Below are 24,417 nucleotides of genomic sequence, written 5' to 3'. Positions count from 1 at the left end.
TATATATATATATATATATAAAAATACATAAAAAAAAAATAAAACAAACAAACAAAAAAATATATAAATATATATATATATATATATATATATATATATATATATATATATATATATATATATATATATATATATATATATATATATATATATATATATATATATATATATATATATATATATATATGAAATTATTATTATTATTATTATTTTTATTTTTTTCAAAATCTGTGCTGTTAGTAAATGTTTGGGTATAATTTTAATAAACAAGGCCAGTTGTCTGTTAAGTATTATATATATTTATCAGAGCTGTTTATCTTTTTGATCGAGGAATTTAGTTATTCACAGAACTGGCATCCATTGTTATTAAAAAAGTAAAGCATTTGAGTTTAGAATGTTCTGAATAGAGAATTGATTCTGAATCGGATCATTAACCCCTAGAATACGTGATCTTCAGTCACGTGAGAACATTTTTAAAATAATAACTATTGTGTGAAAAGGCACCATTAAAGTGTTTTTGTTACAGGCTGCATTTAGTGCTGTCGGTTTGGACCGCAGGACGCAGAGACGCCAAGCAAAGTGCAGACAAAACCCCGTTTTGTTAGGGTAAACACAGAAGTAGTGCGGCAGGGAAGTGCACGGGAAAAAAAAAACAACAGGAAGCACATTTAGACAGAAAGAAATCAAATATCCCATGAGAGGACTCTTAATCGACAATTAGGGACGGCGGTGTCATCAGGAAACAGTCGAGGTCGGACCAGAGGGGAAGTGGTGACAAACCGGTTGTGGAAAAAGTGAAACTAATAGGAGAAATCGATCCGTCACGTGATATCATGACAGTATCAACACTGCGTGAGTGTTGTATGTGTCCAATATGTGCTTAATAAGCATTTGTCATCAAATTTACTGCGATTGTAGTCTGCCAGGATGTAGAATGTTCCTGAGTGCATGTTGTCAGCCATTGGACTGGTCTCTTGGTAAATAAGCCTCTTCTGCCCTCTGGTGGCCACAGGGTGAAACTACACTCACACTATCCAGCTGGGTTAGTTAGTCCCATCAAATCACAGCAGTTACTCTCAGTTGAGTTCAGTTCCACAGGATGACGTCACAGCACATTAAAACCACACGATTATCACAATAAATGAATAAAATGAGCTTAATTAAGTTAATTTGTTCGACCTGTTGGTAGGTTTGCAACTTAAAACTTAAAAAAAAGTTGAGCAAACGGCTGCAAAGCATTGTCTAGTTGATTCAACTTTTAAGGTTAAAGTTGTGCCAAGTCGTGAATGGAAGTTGATTAATTTGTTAATTTGTTTTGTCTACTTTTATTAGAACATTCACTTAACTACATACTTTGAGTTTGTACAGGTGAGAATAACTGTCAGGGACTAACAATAAGATAGAAATGAAGAGCTACTGCAAATAAGAACTAGATGAGGTGTGAATGCTCCAATGCTGAAGTTGAACTGAAATGCTGACAGAATGTAGTTTGAAGGTAAGAATAGTGTGAATGTTGAAGAGTTTGAATTTCCAGGAAAACCGGAAATTTGGTTTGGAACATGGGAAAGTGTTAGTTTGAATATCCAGGATGAGTGGAATGTGTTGATGTTGGAACGGTTTGAATAGGTTGAGGAATGTGGGAATTGTGAAAGTGTGAAAAATGTCCCATTCTTTTCAATGGGAATTTCATGAAAATGTGGGAATTTCTGGAAAAGAGGGATTTTTTAGGGAAATGCAAAATATTTTGAATGTTCTGAACAAGTTGAAATGGTCGGTGTTGGAATTTTTTAAATCAGTCGGGAAATGTTGAAGTAGTAACATTTTTAATTGAGAAATGGTATTACGGAATTCCTGGAATTTTGGGAAAACCGGGAATTTTTCGTTTTGATTAAGAGTACTTTTTAGACGGTGGGACGGATGAAGTGGGTTGAAAAATGTGGAAGGAGTAGTCGACAGGAAAAAGGGTGAAAAAAGGGTTTGAAAAAACCGGAAATTCTGGGAATTCCTGGAATTTTTTTAAACTTAAAAAATGATAGTTTGAATGTCCAGGATGAGTGGAATGTGTTGATGTTGGAATGGTTTGAATAGATTGAGGAATGTGGGAATTGTGGAAGTGTGAAAAATGGATAATTCATTTTGAATGACAAAAATGTCCCGGAAAAACCTGGAATTCTAGGAAATTCGGGAATTTTTTTTTTTTTTTTTACAATTGTTGAAGGAGAGCACACAATTCTTGAACAGGCTGAATATTTTGAAGTTGGAACGGTTTGAATTGGATACAGAATGTGGGAACTGTGGAACTTTGAAAAATGTCCCATTCTTTTCAATGGGAATTTCATGGAAATTTGGGAAATTCGGGAAAAGAGGGATTTTTTTGAAAATGCAAAATATTTTGAATGTTCTGAATGGTTGGTGTTGGAATTTTTCAAATCGGTCGGGAAATGTTGAAGTAGTAACATTTTTAATTGAGAAATGGTATTACGGAATTCCTGGAATTTTGGGAAAACCGGGAATTTTTTGTCTTGATTAAGATAAATGTTTTGACGGTGGGACTGATTAAGTGGGTTGAAAAATGTGGAAGGAGTAGTCGACAGAAAAAAGGGGTTTGAAAAAACGGGATTTTTGGGAATTCCTGGAAAAAAAAACTTAATTGAAAAAAGGATAGTTTGAAGGTCCAGGATGAGTGGAATGTGCTGATGTTGGAATGGTTTGAATAGGTTGAGGAATGTGGGAATTGTGGAAGTGTGAAAAATGGATAATTCATTTTGAATGGGGAAAATGTCCCTGAAAACTGAGAATTCTGGGAAATCCGGGATATTTTTTTTTACAATTGTTGAAGGAGAGCATACAATTCTTGAACGGGCTGAATATTTTGAAGTTGGAACGGTTTGAATTGGATACAAAATGTGGGAACTGTGGAACTTTGAAAAATGTCCCATTCTTTTCAATTTGAATTTCATGGAAATTCGGGAAAAGAGGGATTTTTTTGAAAATGCAAAATATTTTGAATGTTCGGAATGGTTGGTGTTGGACTTTTTCAAATCGGTCGGGAAATGTTGAAGTAGTAAAATTTTTAATTGAGAAATGGTATTACGGAATTCCTGGAATTTTGGGAAAACCGGGAATTTTTCGTCTTGATTAAGATAAATATTTTGACGGTGGGACGGATTAAGTGGGTTGAAAAATGTGGAAGGAGTAATCGACAGAAAAAAGGGTAAAACAAGGGTTTGAAAAACGGGAATTCAGGGAATTTCTGGAATTTTTTTTAACTTAAAAAAAATGATAGTTTGAATGTCCAGGATGAGTGGAATGTGTTGATGTTGGAATGGTTTGAATAGGTCGAAAAATGTAGGAATTGTGGAAGTGTGAAAAATGGATAATTAATTTTGAATGGGGAAAATGGAAAAAAAAAAAGGAATTATGGGAAATCCTGGAATTTTTTTTCTTAATTAAGAGAAATGTTTTGACGATGGAACGGATGAAGTGGGTTGAAAAATGTGGAAGGAGTAGTCGACAGAAAAAATGGTGAACAAAGGGTTTGAAAAAACGGGCATTCTGAGAATTCCTGGAATTTTTTTTAAATTGAAAAAAATATAGTTTGAATGTCCAGGATGAGGGGAATGTGTTGATGTTGGAATGGTTTGAATAGGTCGAAAAATGTAGGAATTGTGGAAGTGTGAAAAATGGATAATTCCTTAATTCCCTAAAAACTGATAATTCTGGGAAATCCGGGATTTTTTTTTTTTTTTACAATTGTTGAAGGAGAGCACACAATTCTTGAACAGGCCTAATATTTTGAAGTAGGAACGGTTTGAATTGTATAAAAAATGTGGGAACTGTGGAACTTTGAAAAATGTCCCATTCTTTTCAATGGGAATTTCGGGAAAAGAGGGATTTTTTGGGAAAATGCAAAATATGTTGAATGTTCTGAACGAGTTCAAATGGTTGGTGTTGGGATTTTTCAAATCGGTGGAGAAATGTTGACTTAGTAACATTTTTAATTGACAAATAGTATTACGGAATTCCTGGAATTTTGGGAAAACCGGGAATTTTTCGTCTTGATTAAGAGGAATTTTTTGACGGTGGGACGGATGAAGTTGGAATTGGAATTTTAATTGAAAAAATGATGGTTTGAATGTCCAGGATGAGTGGAATGTGTTGATGTTGGAATGGTTTGAACTCTGGGAAATCCGGGATTTTTTAAATTTTTTAATTTTTTTACAATTGTTGGTATGGTATTACAGAATTCCTGGAATTTCGGGAAAAACTGGAATTTTTCGTTTTGATTGAGTCATATTTGGACGGTGGGACGGATGAAGTGGGTTGAAAAATGTGGAAGGAGTAGTCGACAGAAAAAAGGGTGAAAAAAGGGTTTGAAAAACCGGGAATTTTGGGAATTCCTGGAATTTTGGGAATTCCTGGAATTTTTTTTAAATTGAAAAAATTATAGTTTGAATGTCCAGGATGAGTGGAATGTGTTGATGTTGGAATGGTTTGAATAGGTGGAGGAATGTGGGAATTGTGAAAGTGTGAAAAATGGATAATTAATTTTGAATGGGGAAAATGAAAAAAAAAAAGGAATTATGGGAAATCCTGGAATTTTTTTTCTTAATTAAGAGAAATGTTTTGACGATGGAACGGATGAAGTGGGTTGAAAAATGTGGAAGGAGTAGTCGACAGAAAAAATGGTGAACAAAGGGTTTGAAAAAACGGGCATTCTGAGAATTCCTGGAATTTTTTTTAAATTGAAAAAATTATAGTTTGAATGTCCAGGATGAGGGGAATGTGTTGATGTTAGAATGGTTTGAATAGGTTGAAAAATGTAGGAATTGTGGAAGTGTGAAAAATGGATAATTCCTTAATTCCCTAAAAACTGAGAATTCTGGGAAATACGGAATTTTTTTTTTTTTACAATTGTTGAAGGAGAGCACACAATTCTTGAACAGGCTGAATATTTTAAGGTAGGAACGGTTTGAATTGTATAAAAAAAGTGGGAACTGTGGAACTTTGAAAAATGTCCCATTCTTTTCAATGGGAATTTCGGGAAAAGAGGGATTTTTTTGGAAAATGCTAAATATTTTGAATGTTCTGAAAAAGTTGAAATGGTTGGTGTTGGAATTTTTCAAATCGGTCGAGAAATGTTGACTTAGTAACATTTTTAATTGAGAAATTGGATTACGGAATTCCTGGAATTTTGGGAAAACCGGGAATTTTTCGTCTTGATTAAGAGGAATTTTTTGACGGTGGGACAGATGAAGTGGGTTTAAAAATGTGGGAGGAGTAGTTGACAGAAAAAAAGGTTTGAAAAAACGGGAATTCTGGGAATTCCTGGAATTTTTTTTAATTGAAAAAATGATAGTTTGAATGTCCAGGATGAGTGGAATGTGTTGATGTTGGAATGGTTTTAATTCTGGGAAATCCGGGATTTTTTAAATGTTTTAATATTTTTACAATTGTTGGTATGGTATTACAGAATTCCTGTAATTTCGGGGAAAAACAGGAATGTTTCGTTTTGATTGAGTCATATTTGGACGGTGGGACGGATGAAGTGGGTTGAAAAATGTGGAAGGAGTAGTCGACAGAAAAAAGGGTGAAAAAAGGGTTTGAAAAAACGGGAATTTGGGGAATTCCTGGAATTTTTTTGAAATTGAAAAAATGATAGTTTGAATGTCCAGGATGAGTGGAATGTGTTGATGTTGGAATGGTTTGAATAGGTTGAGGAATGTGGGGATGGTGGAAGTTTGAAAAATGGCCAATTCATTTTGAATGGGAAAAATGTCCCTAAAAACTGAGAATTCCAGGAAATCCGGGAATTTTTTTTTGCAATTGTTGAAGGAGAGCACATAATTCTTAACCAGGCTGACTATTTTGAATTTGGAACGGTTTGAGTTGGATACAAAATGTGGGAACTGTGGAACTTTGAAAAATTTCTCATTTCTTTCAACGGGAATTTCTTGGAAATTTGGGAAATTCGGGAAAAGAGGGATTTTTTTGAAAAATGCAAAATATTTTGAATGTTCTGAACGAGTTGAAATGGTTGGTGTTGTACTTTTTCCAAATCGGTCGAGAAATGTTGAAGTAGTAACATTTGGTATTACGGAATGCCTGGAATTTTGGGAAAACTGGGAATTTTTTGTCTTGATTAAGAGGAATGTTTTGACGGTAGGACGGATGAAGTGGGTTGAAAAATGTGGAAGGAGTAGTCGACAGAAAAAAGGGTTTGAAAAAACGGGAATTCTTAGAATTCCTGGAATTTGTTTAACTTAAAAAAATGATAGTTTGAATTTCCAGGATGAGTGAAATGTGTTGATGTTGGAATGGTTTGAATAGGTTGAGGAATGTGGGAATGGTGGAAGTTTGAAAAATGGCCAATTCATTTTGAATGGGAAAAATGTCCCTAAAATCTGAGAATTCCAGGAAATCCGGGATTTTTTTTTTGCAATTGTTGAAGGAGTGCACACAATTCTTGAACAAGCTGAATATTTTGAATTTGGAACAGTTTGAATTGGATACAAAATGTGGGAACTGTGGAACTTTGAAAAATGTCCCATTCTTTTCAATGGGAATTTCATGGAAATGTGGGAATTTCGGGAAAAGAGGGATTTTTTTGGGATAATGCAAAATATTTTTAATGTTCTGAACGAGTTGAAATGGTTGGTGTTGGAATTTTTTTATTTTATTTTATTTATTTTATTTATATGATGTTTATTCAATTAGTAAATGCGTCCCTGGACACATGAGGACTTTGAATATGACCAATGTATGATCCTGTAACCACTTGGTATCGACATGATCCATACCTAAATGTGTGGTATCATAATGTCAAGTATCAAAGAAGAGAAGAATAAGTGATTATTACATTTGAACAGAAGTGTAGATAGAACATGTTGAAACACAAAATAAGTAGATATTAACAGTAAATGAACAAGCGGATTAATAATAATTTTTTTACAGTTTGTCCCTCATAATGTGTACAAAATAATAGGTGTATAAATGACACAATATGTTACTGCAGACTAATTAGGAGTCTTTGTTTGTTTACTTACTACTAAAAGACAAGTTGTCTAGTATGTTCACTATTTTATTTAAGGACTAAATTACAATAACAAACATATGTTTCATGTGCCCTAACATTTTTTTTTTAAATAAAGCCAATAATGACATTTTTTGTGGTCTCCTTTATTTAGAAAAGTATCAAAAAGTATACATTTTGACCAAATAATTAACTAAAAGACAAGTTGTCTAGTATGTTCACTATTTTATTTAAGGACTAAATTACAATAATAAATATATGTTTCATGTACACTAAGATTTTATGTTCAAATAAAGACAATAATTAAATTTTTTTGTGGTGCCCTTTATTTAGAAAAGTATCAAAAAGTATACATTTTGACCAAATAATTAACTAAAAGACAAATTGTATACTATGTTCACTATTTTATATAAGGACTAAATTACAATAATAAACATATGTTTCATGTACACTAAGATTGTATGTTCAAATAAAGACAATCATTCAATTTTTTTGTAGTCCCCTATATTTAGAAAAGTATCAAAAAGTATACATTTTGGTACCGGTACCAAATAATTAACTAAAAAACAAGTTGTCTAGTATGTTCACTATTTTATTTAAGGACTAAATTACAATAATAACCATATGTTTCATGTACTCTAAGATTTTATGTTCAAATAAAGCCAATAATGACATTTTTTTGCGGTCCCCTTTATTTAGAAAAGTATCAAAAAGTATACATTTTGACCAAATAATTAACTAAAAGACACATTTTCTAGTATGTTCACTATTTTTATTAAGGACTAAATTACAATAATAAACATATGTTTCATGTACACTAACATTTTATGTTTAAATAAAGACAATAATGACATTTTTTTGTGGTCCCCTTTATTTAGAAAAGTATCAAAAAGTATACGTTTTGGTACCGGTACCAAATAATTAACTAAAAGACAAGTTGTCTAGTATGTTCACTATTTTATTTAAGGACTAAATTACAATAATAAACATATGTTTCATGTACTCTAAGATTGTATGTTCAAATAAAGCCAATATTGACATTTTTTTGTGGTCCCCTTTATTTAGAAAAGTATCAAAAAGTATACATTTTTAGTACCGGTACCAAATAATTAACTAAAAAACAAGTTGTCTAGTATGTTCACTATTTTATTTAAGGACTAAATTACAATAATAAACATATGTTTCATGTACTCTAAGATTTTATGTTCAAATAAAGACAATAATGACATTTTTTTGTTGTCCCCTTTATTTAGAAAAGTATCAAAAAGTATACATTTGACCAAATAATTAACTAAAAGACAAATTGTCTAGTATGTTCACTATTTTTATTAAGGACTAAATTACAATAATAAACATATGTTTCATGTACCCTAACATTTTATGTTTAAATAAAGACAATAACGACATTTTTTTGTGGTCCCCTTTATTTAGAAAAGTATCAAAAAGTATACGTTTTGGTACCGGTACCAAATAATTAACTAAAAGACAAGTTGTCTAGTATGTTCACTATTTTATATAAGGACTAATTTACAATAATAAAGATGTTTATAGGTCCCTAACATTTTATGTTCAAATAAAGACAATAATGACATTTTTTTGTGGTCCCATTTATTTAGAAAAGTATCAAAAAGTATACATTTTGGTACCGGTATTAAATAATTAACTAAAAAACAAGTTGTCTAGTATATTTACTATTTTATTTAAGGACTAAATTACAATAACAAACATATGTTTCATGTACCCTAACATTTTTTTGTTCAAATAAAGACAATAATGAAATTTTTTTTGGTCCCCCTTGTTTAGAAAAGTATCAAAAAGTATACATTTTTGGTACCGGTACCAAATAGTTAACTAAAAGACAAGTTGTCTAGTATGTTCACTATTTTATTTAAGGACTAAATTACAATAATAAACATATGTTTCATGTACTCTAAGATTTTATGTTCAAATGAAGCCAATAATGACATTTTTTTGTGGTTCCCTTTATTTAGAAAAGTATCAAAAAGTATACATTTTGACCAAATAATTAACTAAAAGACAAATTGTCTAGTATGTTCACTATTTTTATTAAGGACTAAATTACAATAATAAACATATGTTTCATGTACCCTAACATTTTTTTGTTCAAATAAAGACAAAAATGAAATTTTTTTTGGTCCCCTTTGTTTAGAAAAGTATCAAAAAGTATACATTTTTAGTACCGGTACCAAATAATTAACTAAAAAACAAGTTGTCTAGTATGTTCACTATTTTATTTAAGGACTAAATTACAATAATAAACATATGTTTCATGTACCCTAACATTTTATGTTCAAATAAAGACAATGATGACATTTTTTTGTGGTCCCCATTACTTAGAAAAGTATCAAAAAGTATACATTTTGGTACCGGTACCAAATAATTAACTAAAAGACAAGTTGTCTAGTATATTCACTATTTTATTTAAGGACTAAATTACAATAATAAACATATGTTTCATGTACACTAACATTTTATGTTCAAATAAAGACAATAATTTAATTTTTTTGTGGTGCCCTTTATTTAGAAAAGTATCAAAAAGTATACATTTTGACCAAATAATTAACTAAAAGACAAATTGTATACTATGTTCACTATTTTATTTAAGGACTAAATTACAATAATAAACATATGTTTCAGGTACCCTAAGATTTTATGTTCAAATAAAGCCAATAATGACATTTTTTTGTGGTCCCCTTTACTTAGAAAAGTATCAAAAAGTATACATTTTGGTACCGGTACCAAATAATTAACTAAAAGACAAGTTGTCTAGTATATTCACTATTTTATTTAGGACTAAATTACAATAATAAAGATGTTTACAGGACCCTAACATTTTATGTTCAAATAAAGCCAATAATGACATTTTTTTGTGGTCCCCTTTATTTAGAAAAGTATCAAAAAGTATACATTTTGGTACCGGTATTAAATAAATAACTAAAAGACAAGTTGTCTAGTATATTCACTATTTTATTTAAGGACTAAATTACAATAATAAACATATGTTTCATGTACACTAAGATTTTATGTTCAAATAAAGACAATAATGACATTTTTTTGTGGTCCCCTTTATTTAGAAAAGTATCAAAAAGTATACATTTTGACCAAATAATTAACTAAAAGACAAATTGTATACTATGTTCACTATTTTATTTAAGGACTAAATTACAATAATAAACATATGTTTCATGTACACTAACATTTTATGTTCAAATAAAGACAATAATTACATTTTTTTGTGGTGCCCTTTATTTAGAAAAGTATCAAAAAGTATACATTTTGACCAAATAATTAACTAAAAGACAAATTGTATACTATGTTCACTATTTTATTTAAGGACTAAATTACAATAATAAACATATGTTTCAGGTACTCTATGATTCTATGTTCAAATAAAGCCAATAATGACATTTTTTTGTGGTCCCCTTTACTTAGAAAAGTATCAAAAAGTATACATTTGGCTACCGGTACCAAATAATTAACTAAAAGACAAGTTGTCTAGTATGTTCACTATTATATAATAAAGATGTTTATAGGACCCTAACATTTTATGTTCAAATAAAGACAATAATGGCATTTTTTTGTGGTCCCCTTTATTTAGAAAAGTATCAAAAAGTATACGTTTTGTTACCGGTACCAAATAATTGTTATGGAGACAACACTAATGCTGACAAATAAAAGCACTTAAAGAGTACCAGCACACTTAATTAGTCTATGAATATAAGCTGCCTTATAAATAATGAGTGCTATTATGGGATGCATTCTGACATGACATTGCCAGTAAAGGTTGCATCATCAGTTTGTGGCAGGTTCTGTCGGACCTGGCCCAGAGGAGAAGTCCTCGCCAACACTCTTTGTCTAATGCACGCCGCTCTATTGTTGTCTCACTCGATGCCGCGTCGATATTTGTTCAAGTCCAGAGTGGGAAGGCCCGCAATAACCGGTTTAGTCGGCGCATTATCGGCTCGCTTTACATCGCGCCTGAAACGTGACACCCGAGTCTTGACTGCTGCCCCCGCAGGACAAGAAGCGTCCGCCACTCTTACCCCCGGGGCCCGACCCACGAGCAGGCAGGACCTCCGGATGAATGTTTCACGAGTCTTAATTTCGCCTAATGTCCTGTAACCATCTTTGGCCACGCCTCGACGCTCGCTCCTCTTTGGCAAGGCATCTTCCGCCAGTTGTTGTCCGCTCCAACTTTGCTGAGTGCGCGCTGGAGACGGCTCCACTCCACCCGACACCGCCCGGAACCGTTCAGTCCAGTCGCCTGGCATGAATGTGACTTTTCCTTTAAGAAAAACGGTGTCAGGTAAGATGCAAAACCTATTTTTAGCCTTCTTTTGTTGTCGTTTTTTAGTGTTGGAGCTGTCCGTGGTGCTGAAATGTCCTTGGTGCTGAATTGCTTTTGTTGTTATAGGAGTATTTGTTCATGTTTCATGTGTTATTGTAGCGTGAGAGGTACAATGCACCTCTTTTGTAGCCTTGAAACTTGACTTTTACATCTTTTATATCTAAGTTTTACATTTGTACATGTTTTGCCTGTGGAAAAGATACAAACATGCATTGGACTTGAATAATTAGAGAGTGCAGTGACGTGATTTAGGGACAAAACCGACTCTTATGTAATATCAGTTGTTTTTTTTTTTACAGTTTGATAGAAGAAACAACAAACATGTATATATATATATATATATATATATATATATATATATATATATATATATATATATATATATATATATATATATATATATATATATATATATATATATATATATATATATATATATATATATATATATATATATATATATATTTTTTTTTTTTAAATTTATTATTTTTATTTTTTTTTTATTTTAATTTTTATTTTTTTGTACCGTGAGATATATTGTGCAAGATGGAAAAATGGATTTGGATAAGCAAGGAAATCAAACAAAGCACTAATATGATCCACTTTAAGAAACTGTTCAAACTAAAAGTGTTCACAAAGTACAAAAAAATGAAGAATTATGATAAACAACTTGAACCTTTTTTAAAGAAAACAACATTAGATAATGACAGCGCTAATATTTTAAGAAACCGTTCAAACTACTAGTGTTCACAAAGTACAAAAAATTAAGAATTATGATAAACATCTTGAACCTTTCTTTTTTAAAGAAAACAACATTAGATAATGTCATTCATCTCCTCAATGAACAATAAATTACTCAATTATTTATGAGAACTTTAATTATTGTGTATATGCATTATATGTATTTATATATTTACGATTTGTTTACTTACTTATGCTTTATTAATCTATTTATTTACTGTTCCGTTACAAACAAAGCACAACAAAATAATAATTATGATAAACATCTTGAACCTTTTTTTTAAAGAAAACAACATTAGATAATGTCATTCATCTCCTCGGTGAACAATAAATTACTCAACTATTTATGAGAACTTTAAATATTGTGTATATGTATTTTATTTATTTATATATTTACGATTTTTTTACTTGCTTATGGTATATTTATTTATTTACTGTTCTGTTACAAACAAAGCACAACAAAATAATAATTATGATAAACATCTTGAACCCTTTTTAAAGAAAACAACATTAGATAATGTCATTCATCTCCTCGGTGAACAATAAATTACTCAACTATTTATGAGAACTTTCATTATTGTGTATATGTATTATATTTATTTATATATTTACTTACTTATGGTATATTTACTTATTTACTGTTCTGTTACAAACAAAGCACAACAAAATAATAATTATGATAAACATCTTGAACCTTCTTTAAAGAAAACAACATTAGATAATGTCATTCATCTCCTCGGTGAACAATAAATTACTCAACTATTTATGAGAACTTTAAATATTGTGTATATGTATTTTATTTATTTATATATTTACGATTTGTTTACTTGCTTATGGTATATTTTTTTATTTACTGTTCTGTTACAAAACAAAAAAATAATAATTATGATAAACATCTTGAACCTTTTTTTTTTTTTTTTAAAGAAAACAACATTAGATAATGTCATTCATCTCCAAAGTGAACAATAAATTACTCAACTATTTATGAGAACTTTAACTAATGTGTATATGTTTATATGTCTTATATGTATTTATGCATTTACTTACTTATGGTATATTTATTTATTTACTGTTCTGTTACAAACAGAGTACCAAGAAATGGGATTAAATAAACTCGGCTTCTTCCTACTCCTTTTCGGACATGAATCAACTGGAAATATGTGATGCATGACATTGAAATTGTATTTTACGCGTGTTCCAAAAAAACTGTAACTAACTAACTAACTAACTAACTAACTAACTAACTAACTAACAGAGACGTTTAACATTGCTTAGTGCCAGCTTGCAGTTAGTGGTTAAAAAAATAAAAAAGCTGTAAAAATGTCTCTCTCGGACGCTAGATGGTGCTGTTGTTTAGCCTTTAAACCCACTTTTTACCAACCAAGCCTGTTTGCCAGAGTTGAAGTCAAATGAATAAATGTGACCCTTTTTTTTTTAATGCAAATCTCGCTTAGAAAGTACAAATATGGCAAAACAATAATACAAATATTACTTTGGTACCAGTACCAAAATGTGTATCGATACTTTTCCAACTAAAGGGAACTCGGAGGAGGGGGGGGGGGGGGGGTGTATTTAAAAAAATAAATAAATAAAAAAATATTTTTTTTTACATAAATTAATACAATCATGTGTGCTTACGGACTGTATCCCTGCAGACTGTATTGATCTATATTGAGATATAATGTATATATTGTGTTTTTTATGTTGATTTCATTAAAAAAATAAAAAAAATTCTTGTGGATGGGGACCACTGGTCTAGAGTAGAGGTGGGGGAAATAATCGATTTTTACATTCGTCGCAATTCGGACATGGGCGATTTTAGAATTGATTAGTAAACGTCGATTATCGATTTATTTATTGAAAATAAAATAATGCAGACAATTCTAAAATTTTGCTCCTTTATTTGAGGACACTTATGGTCCAGTTTTGCACACATTTTCATTAATTTACTAAATGTGTTGGGAATTTATTTATTTACAAATGCTCTGTTTTTAAAAAGTTGCAAGTGATGTACACTCATTTAGTGAAACAAAAATTAATGTAAAACTGCATCAATATACATCCATTAAAGATGTATCAATAAACGATTATTAATGGAATCATGAGGCGGCCAAAGATGTCCACCTCCAGTCTGAAATTGATCAATTCTGATCAGTTTTACTCATAAAAAAAACCCAAAAAACAACATAATATATTTAGGGAAGATATTTTAAATATACAAACATGTTCTGCTTGCAATAACCCTTCATTATTTTTTTGATAATAAATGTGCATCTTTAATATTTAAATGTAGATGCAAGAAAAAAACGCGCCACCGCTCTCATGTTCTCTCAATTTCAGAAACTATGCTCCTTTATTTGAGGACACTTATGGTCCAGTTTTGCACACATTTTCATTTAATTAATTTAATAAATATGTATTTTAAAAAGTTGCCAATGATAAACGCTCATTTAGTGAAACAAAAATTCATGTAAAACTGCATCAATATACATCCATTAACGATGTATCAATAAACGATTATTAATGGAATCATGAGGGAGGCCAAAGATTTCTACCTCTAGTCTGAAGTTTATCAACTCTGATCAATTATATTCGTCAAAAAAACAAAAAAAACAGAATATATTTCGGGAAGATAGTTTAAATATACAAACATGTTCTGCTTGCAATAACCCTTGATTATTTTTTTCATAATAAATGTGCATCTTTAATATTTAAATGTGTGTATCAATGAAAAATGCGAGAAAAAAACGCGCCACCGCTCTCATGTTCTCTCAATTTCAGAAACGATGCTCCTTTATTTGAGGACACTTATGGTCCAGTTTTGAACATTAATTTAATAAATATGTTTTTAAAAAGTTGCCAATGATAAACGCTCATTTAGTGAAACAAAAATTCATGTAAAACTGCATCAATATACATCCATTAAAGATGTATCAATAAACGACTATTAATGGAATCATGAGGCGGCCAAAGATTTCCACCTCTAGTCTGAAGTTTATCAATTCTGATGAGTTATACTCATCAAAAAAAAAAAAAAACAACAGAATATATTTAGGGGAGATAGTTTAAATATACAAACATGTTCTGCTTGCAATAACCCTTCATTATTTTTTTCGTAATAAATGTGCATCTTTAATATTTAAATGTGTTTATCAATGAAAAATGCAAGAAAAAGAGCGCCACCGCTCTCATGTTCTCTCAATTTCAGAAACTATGCTCCTTTATTTGAGGACACTTATGGTCCAGTTTTGCACACATTTTCATTAATTTAATAAATATGTTTTGAAAAAGTTGCCAATGATAAACGCTCATTTAGTGAAACAAAAATTCATGTAAAACTGCATCAATATACATCCATTAAAGATGTATCAATAACCGATTATTAATGGAATCATGAGGCGGCCAAAGATGTCCACCTCCAGTCTGAAATTGATCAATTCTGATCAGTTTTACTCATAAAAAAACCCCAAAAAAACAACATAATATATTTAGGGAAGATATTTTAAATATACAAACATGTTCTGCTTGCAATAACCCTTCATTATTTTTTTGATAATAAATGTGCATCTTTAATATTTAAATGTAGATGCAAGAAAAAAATGCGCCACCGCTCTCATGTTCTCTCAATTTCAGAAACGATGCTCCTTTATTTGAGGACACTTATGGTCCAGTTTTGCACACAATTTCATTAATTTAATAAATATGTTTTTAAAAAGTTGCCAATGATAAACGCTCATGTAGTGAAACAAAAATTCATGTAAAACTGCATCAATATACATCCATTAAAGATGTACCAATAAACGATTATTAATGGAATCATGAGGCGGCCAAAGATTACCACCTCCAGTCTGAAGTTGATCAATTCTGATGAGTTATACTCATCAAAAAAACAACAGAATATATTTAGGGAAGATAGTTTAAATATACAAACATGTTCTGTTTGCAATAACCCTTCATTATTTTTTTCATAATAAATGTGCATCTTTAATATTTAAATGTGTGTATCAATGAAAAATGCAAGAAAAAAACGCGCCACCGCTCTCATGTTCTCTCAATTTCAGAAACGATGCTCCTTTATTTGATAATGCAGACAGAGTGATCAGACTTTATTTGAGGACACTTATGGTCCAGTTTTGCACACATTTTCATTAATTTAATAAATATGTTTTTAAAAAGTTGCCAATGATAAACGCTCATTTAGTGAAACAAAAATTCATGTAAAACTGCATCAATATACATCCATTAAAGATGTATCAATAAACGGTTATTAATGGAATCATGAGGCGGCCAAAGATTACCACCTCCAGTCTGAAGTTTATCAATTCTGATCAATTATACTCGTAAAAAATAACAAAAAAAAAACAGAATATATTTAGGGAAGATAGTTTAAATATACAAACATGTTCTGTTTGCAACAACCCTTTTTTTTTATTTTATTTGATTTAAAAAAAAAATAAATAAATAAATGCTTAAATCAACATAATAATGCAATAACCCTTTTAATTGAATATATATATTTTTTCCATCCAGTATAATTTTTGCGCAAACTGCTGAATCAGCACAATTTAGCGTCCCTCTGCGCCCTTTTTCTTTGAACCGGTTCTGAAAAAACGATATGGATCAGGTTTACACGATGCGCACCTCTGCTCGCACACCCACGCACGCTGGCCGTGTCTCCGCGCTCCACCCCCCCCCCCCCCCACCCCCCCACCCTCCTCCTCCTCCCCACCCTTCCACCCCCTCCGAGCTGCTCGTCGTGCGAGCTGGAGGTGGGATGCTGCCAGGCGGCTCTCGGCAGTCCGCGCCTCGCCTCCAACATGAGGAGGAAAAAGTCTCTCCTGGGTTGACGTCCTCCCTCCATCCTCCCGTCAAACAGGTGTTCCGTGACCAACCTTCCCCTCCAGGCACTAAAAGATCCACCATGGATTCTTCTTCACATCCCCGGACCTTTTCTTCCTGAACCCGGTTCTTCTGATCGCCGTATCCGGACTCATTTAGCCAGGACTCGGAGCGATTTTTTTTTGTTTTTTTGGGGGGGGGTTTCGGGTCTTCCAGGCCGCCAAAGTGGCCATGGCCGCCGCCATCGCCAGTTCCCTCATCAGGCAGAAGCGGCAGGCGAGGGAGCGGGAAAAGTCCAACGCCTGCCGCTGTGTCAGCAGCCCCAGCAAGAGCAAAGGCAACTGCGACAAGCCCGGGCGGCTCAACGTCTTCTCCCGGGTCAAACTCTTTGGCTCCAAGAAGCGGCGCAGGAGGCGGCCAGGTGTGTTGTTGCGGTGACACTTTTTCACAAAGTCGGGGGGGAAAAGTTGGTGAATTCTCCTCAGAGGAGACACCTTGAACAGGGACAAATTAACGGATGCTTCATCCGTCAACGTCTGCTCCTTCGAACCACAAAGGACCAAACTTCTTAAGCTTCTACGGTATACCGGTACTAGTATAATATCACAATCGGTACAATACCGCCTCTAAAAAGTACCTGTTTTTTTTTTGTTTTTTTTACGGCGTCGTCACGTGGTGATATTGCTGGTTTTACGAACAGAGGAGCATGTTCGGCAGCGCACGCACACAGAGTACTTACAAGCAGACACGGCGTGTAGACAGAAAAAGGAGAATGGACGCATTTTGGTGTGAAAAGTAAAGATAAAGGTGAAGTTATAACAGGAAGAGATGCTTTAATTTTGTTAAAATAAAGCCTTTTTTTTTCAGTGGTGCCCCTTTATGTAGAAAAGTAACGAAAAGTATCGAAATACATTTTGGTACCGATACCTAAATATTGGTATCGGGACAACAATAGCGCAAACTAACAGCGGTGTGTCGGTTCCTTTCACCGGAACTCTTCACTTCCGTGCAAAGTAAGCTTCTACGGTATACCGCTACTAGTATAATATCACAATCGGTACAATACCGCCTCTAAAAAGTACCTGTTTTTTTTTTGTTTTTTTTACGGCGTCGTCACGTGGTGATATTGCTGGTTTTACCAGCAGAGGAGCATGTTCGGCAGCGCGCACACAAAGAGTACTTACAAGCAGACACGGTGTGTAGACAAAAAAAGGAGAATGGACGCATTTTGGTGTAAAAAGTAAAGATAAAGGTGAAGTTATAACAGGAAGAGATGCTTTAATTTTGTTAAAATAAAGCCTTTTTTTTTTCAGTGGTGCCCCTTTATGTAGAAAAGTAACGAAAAGTATCGAAATACATTTTGGTACCGATACCTAAATATTGGTATCGGGACAACATTAGCGCAAACTAACAGCGGTGTGTCGGTTCCTTTCACCGGAACTCTTCACTTCCATGCAAAGTAAGCTTCTACGGTATACCGCTACTAGTATAATATTACAATTGGTACAATACCGCCTCTAAAAAGTACCTGTTTTTTTTTTTTTTTTTTACGGCGTCGTCACGTGGTGACATTGCTGGTTTTACGAACAGAGGAGCATGTTCGGTAGCGCACACACACAGAGTACTTACAAGCAGACACGGCGTGTAGACAGAAAAGGGAGAATTTTGGTGTAAAAAGTAAAGATAAAGGTGAAGTTATAACAGGAAGAGATGCTTTAATTTTGTTAAAATAAAGCCTTTTTTTTTCAGTGGTGCCCCTTTATGTAGAAAAGTAATGAAAAGTATCGAAATACATTTTGGTACCGATACCTAAATATTGGTATCGGGACAACATTAGCGCAAACTAACAGCGGTGTGTCGGTTCCTTTCACCGGAACTCTTCACTTCCGTGCAAAGTAAGCTTCTACGGTATACCGCTACTAGTATAATATTACAATTGGTACAATACCGCCTCTAAAAAGTACCTTTTTTTTTTTTTTTTTTTTTACGGCGTCGTCACGTGGTGACATTGCTGGTTTTACCAGCAGAGGAGCATGTTCGGCAGCGCACACACACAGAGTACTTACAAGCAGACACGGCGTGTAGACAGAAAAGGGAGAATTTTGGTGTAAAAAGTAAAGATAAAGGTGAAGTTATAACAGGAAGAGGTGATTTAATTTTGTTAAAATAAAGCCTTTTTTTTCAGTGGTGCCCCTTTATGTAGAAAAGTAACAAAAAGTATCAAAAAGTATCGAAATACGTTTTGGTACCGATACCTAAATATTGGTATCGGGACAACATTAGCGCAAACTAACAGCGGTGTGTCGGTTCCTTTCACCGGAACTCTTCACTTCCGTGCAAAGTAAGCTTCTACGGTATACCGCTACTAGTATAATATCACAATCGGTACAATACCGCCTCTAAAAAGTACCTGTTTTCTTTTATTTTATATTTTTACGGCGTCGTCACGTGGTGACATTGCTGGTTTTACCAGCAGAGGAGCATGTTCGGCAGCGCCTAGCACACAGAGTACTTACAAGCAGACACAGTGTGTAGACAGAAAAGGGAGAATGGACGCATTTTGGTGTAAAAAGTAAAGATAAAGGTGAAGTTATAACAGGAAGAGGTGCTTTAATTTTGTTAAAATAAAGCCTTTTTTTCCCCAGTGGTGCCCCTTTATGTAGAAAAGTAACGCAAAGTATCAAAAAGTATCGAAATACATTTTGGTACCGATACCTAAATATTGGTATCGGGACAACATTAGCGCAAACTAACAGCGGTGTGTCGGTTCCTTTCACCGGAACTCTTCACTTCCATGCAAAGTAAGCTTCTACGGTATACCGCTACTAGTATAATATCACAATCGGTACAATACCGCCTCTAAAAAGTACCTGTTTTATTTTATTTTATATTTTTACGGCGTCGTCACGTGGTGACATTGCTGGTTTTACCAGCAGAGGAGCATGTTCGGCAGCGCGTGCACATAGAGTACTTACAAGCAGACACGGAGTGTAGACAAAAAAGGGAGAATGGATGCATTTTGGTAAAAAAAGTAAAGATAAAGGTGAAGTTATAACAGGAAGAGATGCTTTAATTTTGTTCAAATAAAGCCTTTTTTTTCCAGTGGTGCCCCTTTATGTAGAAAAGTAACAAAAAGTATCAAAAAGTATCGAAATACATTTTGGTATCGAAACCTAGATATTGGTATCGCGACAACATTAGCGCAAACTAACAGCGGTGTGTCGGTTCCTTTCACCGGAACTCTTCACTTCCGTGCAAAGTAAGCTTCTACGGTATACCGCTACTAGTATAATATTACAATTGGTACAATACCGCCTCTAAAAAGTACCTGTTTTTTTTTTTTTTTTTTTACGGCGTCGTCACGTGGTGACATTGCTGGTTTTACGAACAGAGGAGCATGTTCGGTAGCGCACACACACAGAGTACTTACAAGCAGACATAGCGTGTAGACAGAAAAGGGAGAATTTTGGTGTAAAAAGTAAAGATAAAGGTGAAGTTATAACAGGAAGAGGTGCTTTGATTTTGTTAAAATAAAGCCTTTTTTCTCAGTGGTGCCCCTTTATGTAGAAAAGTAACGAAAACTATTAAAAAGTATCGAAATACATTTTGGTACCGATACCTAAATATTGGTATCGGGACAACATTAGCGCAAACTAACAGCGGTGTGTCGGTTCCTTTCACCGGAACTCTTCACCTTCGTGCAAAGTAAGCTTCTACGGTATACCGCTACTAGTATAATATCACAATCGGTACAATACCGCCTCTAAAAAGTACCTGTTTTCTTTTATTTTATATTTTTACGGCGTCGTCACGTGGTGACATTGCTGGTTTTATCAGCAGAGGAGCATGTTCGGCAGCGCGTGCACATAGAGTACTTACAAGCAGACACGGCGTGTAGACAAAAAAGGGAGAATGGACGCATTTTGGTAAAAAAAGTAAAGATAAAGGTGAAGTTATAACAGGAAGAGGTGCTTTAATTTTGTTAAAATAAAGCCTTTTTTTTCAGTGGTGCCCCTTTATGTAGAAAATTAACGAAAAGTATCAAAAAGTATCAAAATACATTTTGGTACCGATACCTAAATATTGGTATCGGGACAACATTAGCGCAAACTAACAGCGCCGTGTCTGCTTGTAAGTACTCTGTGTGCGCGCTGCCGAACATGCTCCTCTGTCCGTAAAACCAGCAATGTCACCACGTGACGACGACGTAAAAAAAAAATAATAAAAAAAAACAGGTACTTTTTAGAGGCGGTATTGTACCGATTGTGATATTATACTAGTAGCGGTATACCGTAGAAGCTTACTTTGCACGGAAGTGAAGAGTTCCGGTGAAAGGAACCGACACACCGCTGTTAGTTTGCGCTAATGTTGTCCCGATACCAATATTTAGGTATCGGTACCAAAACGTATTTCGATATTTTTTGATACTTTTTGTTACTTTTCTACATAAAGGGGCACCACGGTGTGTAGACAAAAAAGGGAGAATGGACGCATTTTGGTGTAAAAAGTAAAGATAAAGGTGAAGTTATAACAGGAAGAGATGCTTTAATTTTGTTCAAATAAAGCCTTTTTTTTTCAGTGGTGCCCCTTTATGTAGAAAAGTAACGAAAAGTATCAAAAAGTATCGAAATACATTTTGGTACCGATACCTAAATATTGGTATCGGGACAACAATAGCGCAAACTAACAGCGGTGTGTCGGTTCCTTTCACCGGAACTCTTCACTTCCGTGCAAAGTAAGCTTCTACGGTATACCGCTACTAGTATAATATCACAATCGGTACAATACCGCCTCTAAAAAGTACCTGTTTTCTTTTATTTTATATTTTTACGGCGTCGTCACGTGGTGACATTGCTGGTTTTATCAGCAGAGGAGCATGTTCGGCAGCGCGTGCAGACAGAGTACTTACAAGCAGACACGGCGTGTAGACAAAAAAGGGAGAATGGACGCATTTTGGTGTAAAAAGTAAAGATAAAGGTGAAGTTATAACAGGAAGAGATGCTTTAATTTTGTTCAAATAAAGCCTTTTTTTTCCAGTGGTGCCCCTTTATGTAGAAAATTAACGAAATACATTTTGGTACCGATACCTAAATATTGGTATCGGGACAACATTAGCGCAAACTAACAGCGGTGTGTCGGTTCCTTTCACCGGAACTCTTCACTTCCGTGCAAAGTAAGCTTCTACGGTATACCGCTACTAGTATAATATTACAATCGGTACAATACCGCCTCTAAAAAGTACCTGGTTTTTTTTTATTACTATTTTTTACGGGTATGACGGCGCGTCGTCACGTGGTGACATTGCTGGTTTTATCAGCAGAGGAGCATGTTCGGCAGCGCGCGCACACAGAGTACTTACAAGCAGACACGGTGTGTAGACAAAAAAGGGAGAATGGACGCATTTTGGTGTGAAAAGTAAAGATAAAGGTGAAGTTATAACAGGAAGAGATGCTTTAATTTTGTTAAAATAAAGCCTTTTTTTCCCCAGTGGTGCCCCTTTATGTAGAAAAGTAACGCAAAGTATCAAAAAGTATCGAAATACATTTTGGTACCGATACCTAAATATTGGTATCGGGACAACATTAGCGCAAACTAACAGCGGTGTGTCGGTTCCTTTCACCGGAACTCTTCACTTCCGTGCAAAGTAAGCTTCTACGGTATACCGCTACTAGTATAATATTACAATTGGTACAATACCGCCTCTAAAAAGTACCTGTTTTCTTTTATTTTATATTTTTACGGCGTCGTCACGTGGTGACATTGCTGGTTTTATCAGCAGAGGAGCATGTTCGGCAGCGCACACACACAGAGTACTTACAAGCAGACACGGAGTGTGGACAGAAAAGGGAGAATTTTGGTGTAAAAAGTAAAGATAAAGGTGAAGTTATAACAGGAAGAGGTGCTTTAATTTTGTTAAAATAAAGCCTTTTTTTTCAGTGGTGCCCCTTTATGTAGAAAAGTGACAAGAAGTATCAAAAAGTATCGAAATACGTTTTGGTACCGATACCTAAATATTGGTATCGGGACAACATCAGCGCAAACTAACGGCGGTGTGTCGGTTCCTTTCACCGGAACTCTTCACTTCCGTGCAAAGTAAGCTTCTACGGTATACCGCTACTAGTATAATATCACAATCGGTACAATACCGCCTCTAAAAAGTACCTGTTTTCTTTTATTTTATATTTTTACGGCGTCGTCACGTGGTGACATTGCTGGTTTTACCAGCAGAGGAGCATGTTCGGCAGCGCGTGCACATAGAGTACTTACAAGCAGACACGGCGTGTAGACAAAAAAGGGAGAATGGATGCATTTTGGTGTGAAAAGTAAAGATAAAGGTGAAGTTATAACAGGAAGAGATGCTTTAATTTTGTTAAAATAAAGCCTTTTTTTTCAGTGCTGCCCCTTTATGTAGAAAAGTAACGCAAAGTATCAAAAAGTATCGAAATACATTTTGGTACCGATACCTAAATATTGGTATCGGGACAACATTAGCGCAAACTAACAGCACCGTGTCTGCTTGTAAGTACTCTGTGTGTGCGCTACCGAACATGCTCCTCTGTCTGTAAAATCAGCGATGTCACCACATGACGACGACGTAAAAAAAAAAAAAAAAAAAAAAAACACGTACTTTTTAGAGGCGGTATTGTACCGATTGTGATATTATACTAGTAGCGGTAAACCGTAGAAGCTTACTTTGCACGGAAGTGAAGAGTTCCGGTGAAAGGAACCGACACACCGCTGTTAGTTTGCGCTAATGTTGTCCCGATACCAATATTTAGGTATCGGTACCAAAACGTATTTCGATATTTTTTGATACTTTTTGTTACTTTTCTACATAAAAGGGCACCACGGTGTGTAGACAAAAAAGGGAGAATCGACGCATTTTGGTGTAAAAAGTAAAGATAAAGGTGAAGTTATAACAGGAAGAGGTGCTTTGATTTTGTTAAAATAAAGCCTTTTTTTTTTTCAGTGGTGCCCCTTTATGTAGAAAAGTAACGAAAAGTATCAAAAAGTATCGCAATACATTTTGGTACCGATACCTAAATATTGGTATCGGGACAACATTAGCGCAAACTAACAGCGGTGTGTCGGTTCCTTTCACCGGAACTCTTCACTTCCGTGCAAAGTAAGCTTCTACGGTAAACCGCTACTAGTATAATATCACAATCGGTACAATACCGCCTCTAAAAAGTACCTGTTTTCTTTTATTTTATATTTTTACGGCGTCGTCACGTGGTGATATTGCTGGTTTTACGAACAGAGGAGCATGTTCGGCAGCGCACGCACACAGAGTACTTACATGCAGACATAGTGTGTAGACAGAAAAGGGAGAAGGGACGCATTTTGGTGTGAAAAGTCAAGATAAAGATGAAGTTATAACAGGAAGAGATGCTTTAATTTTGTTAAAATAAAGCCTTTTTTTTCAGTGGTGCCC

At 34.0% G+C, this 24,417-nt stretch overlaps 1 protein-coding gene across 4 annotated transcripts in view; it reads left to right on the top strand.

Moving 5' to 3' along the window:
- Nucleotides 1-24,417, top strand: part of fgf13a (fibroblast growth factor 13a) — a 465,629-nt gene that overhangs the window by 378,050 nt on the left and 63,162 nt on the right. The window contains exon 1 of one of the 4 annotated variants that reach the window (XM_062044137.1): nucleotides 16,918-17,403. The exons of the other annotated variants lie outside the window; for them this stretch is intronic. Coding sequence (XP_061900121.1) covers nucleotides 17,214-17,403 — 190 coding nt within the window. The 5' untranslated portion in view covers nucleotides 16,918-17,213. Of the gene's footprint in view, nucleotides 1-16,917; nucleotides 17,404-24,417 lie in introns of those variants that run through there. 4 annotated transcript variants of the gene reach the window in all.

This window comes from Entelurus aequoreus, linkage group LG04 (genome assembly GCF_033978785.1).
Source record: "Entelurus aequoreus isolate RoL-2023_Sb linkage group LG04, RoL_Eaeq_v1.1, whole genome shotgun sequence".
Lineage (NCBI taxonomy): Eukaryota > Metazoa > Chordata > Actinopteri > Syngnathiformes > Syngnathidae > Entelurus > Entelurus aequoreus.
The sequence above is the reverse complement of the archived record's forward strand: the minus strand, read 5'-3'. Positions and strand labels throughout refer to the sequence as shown.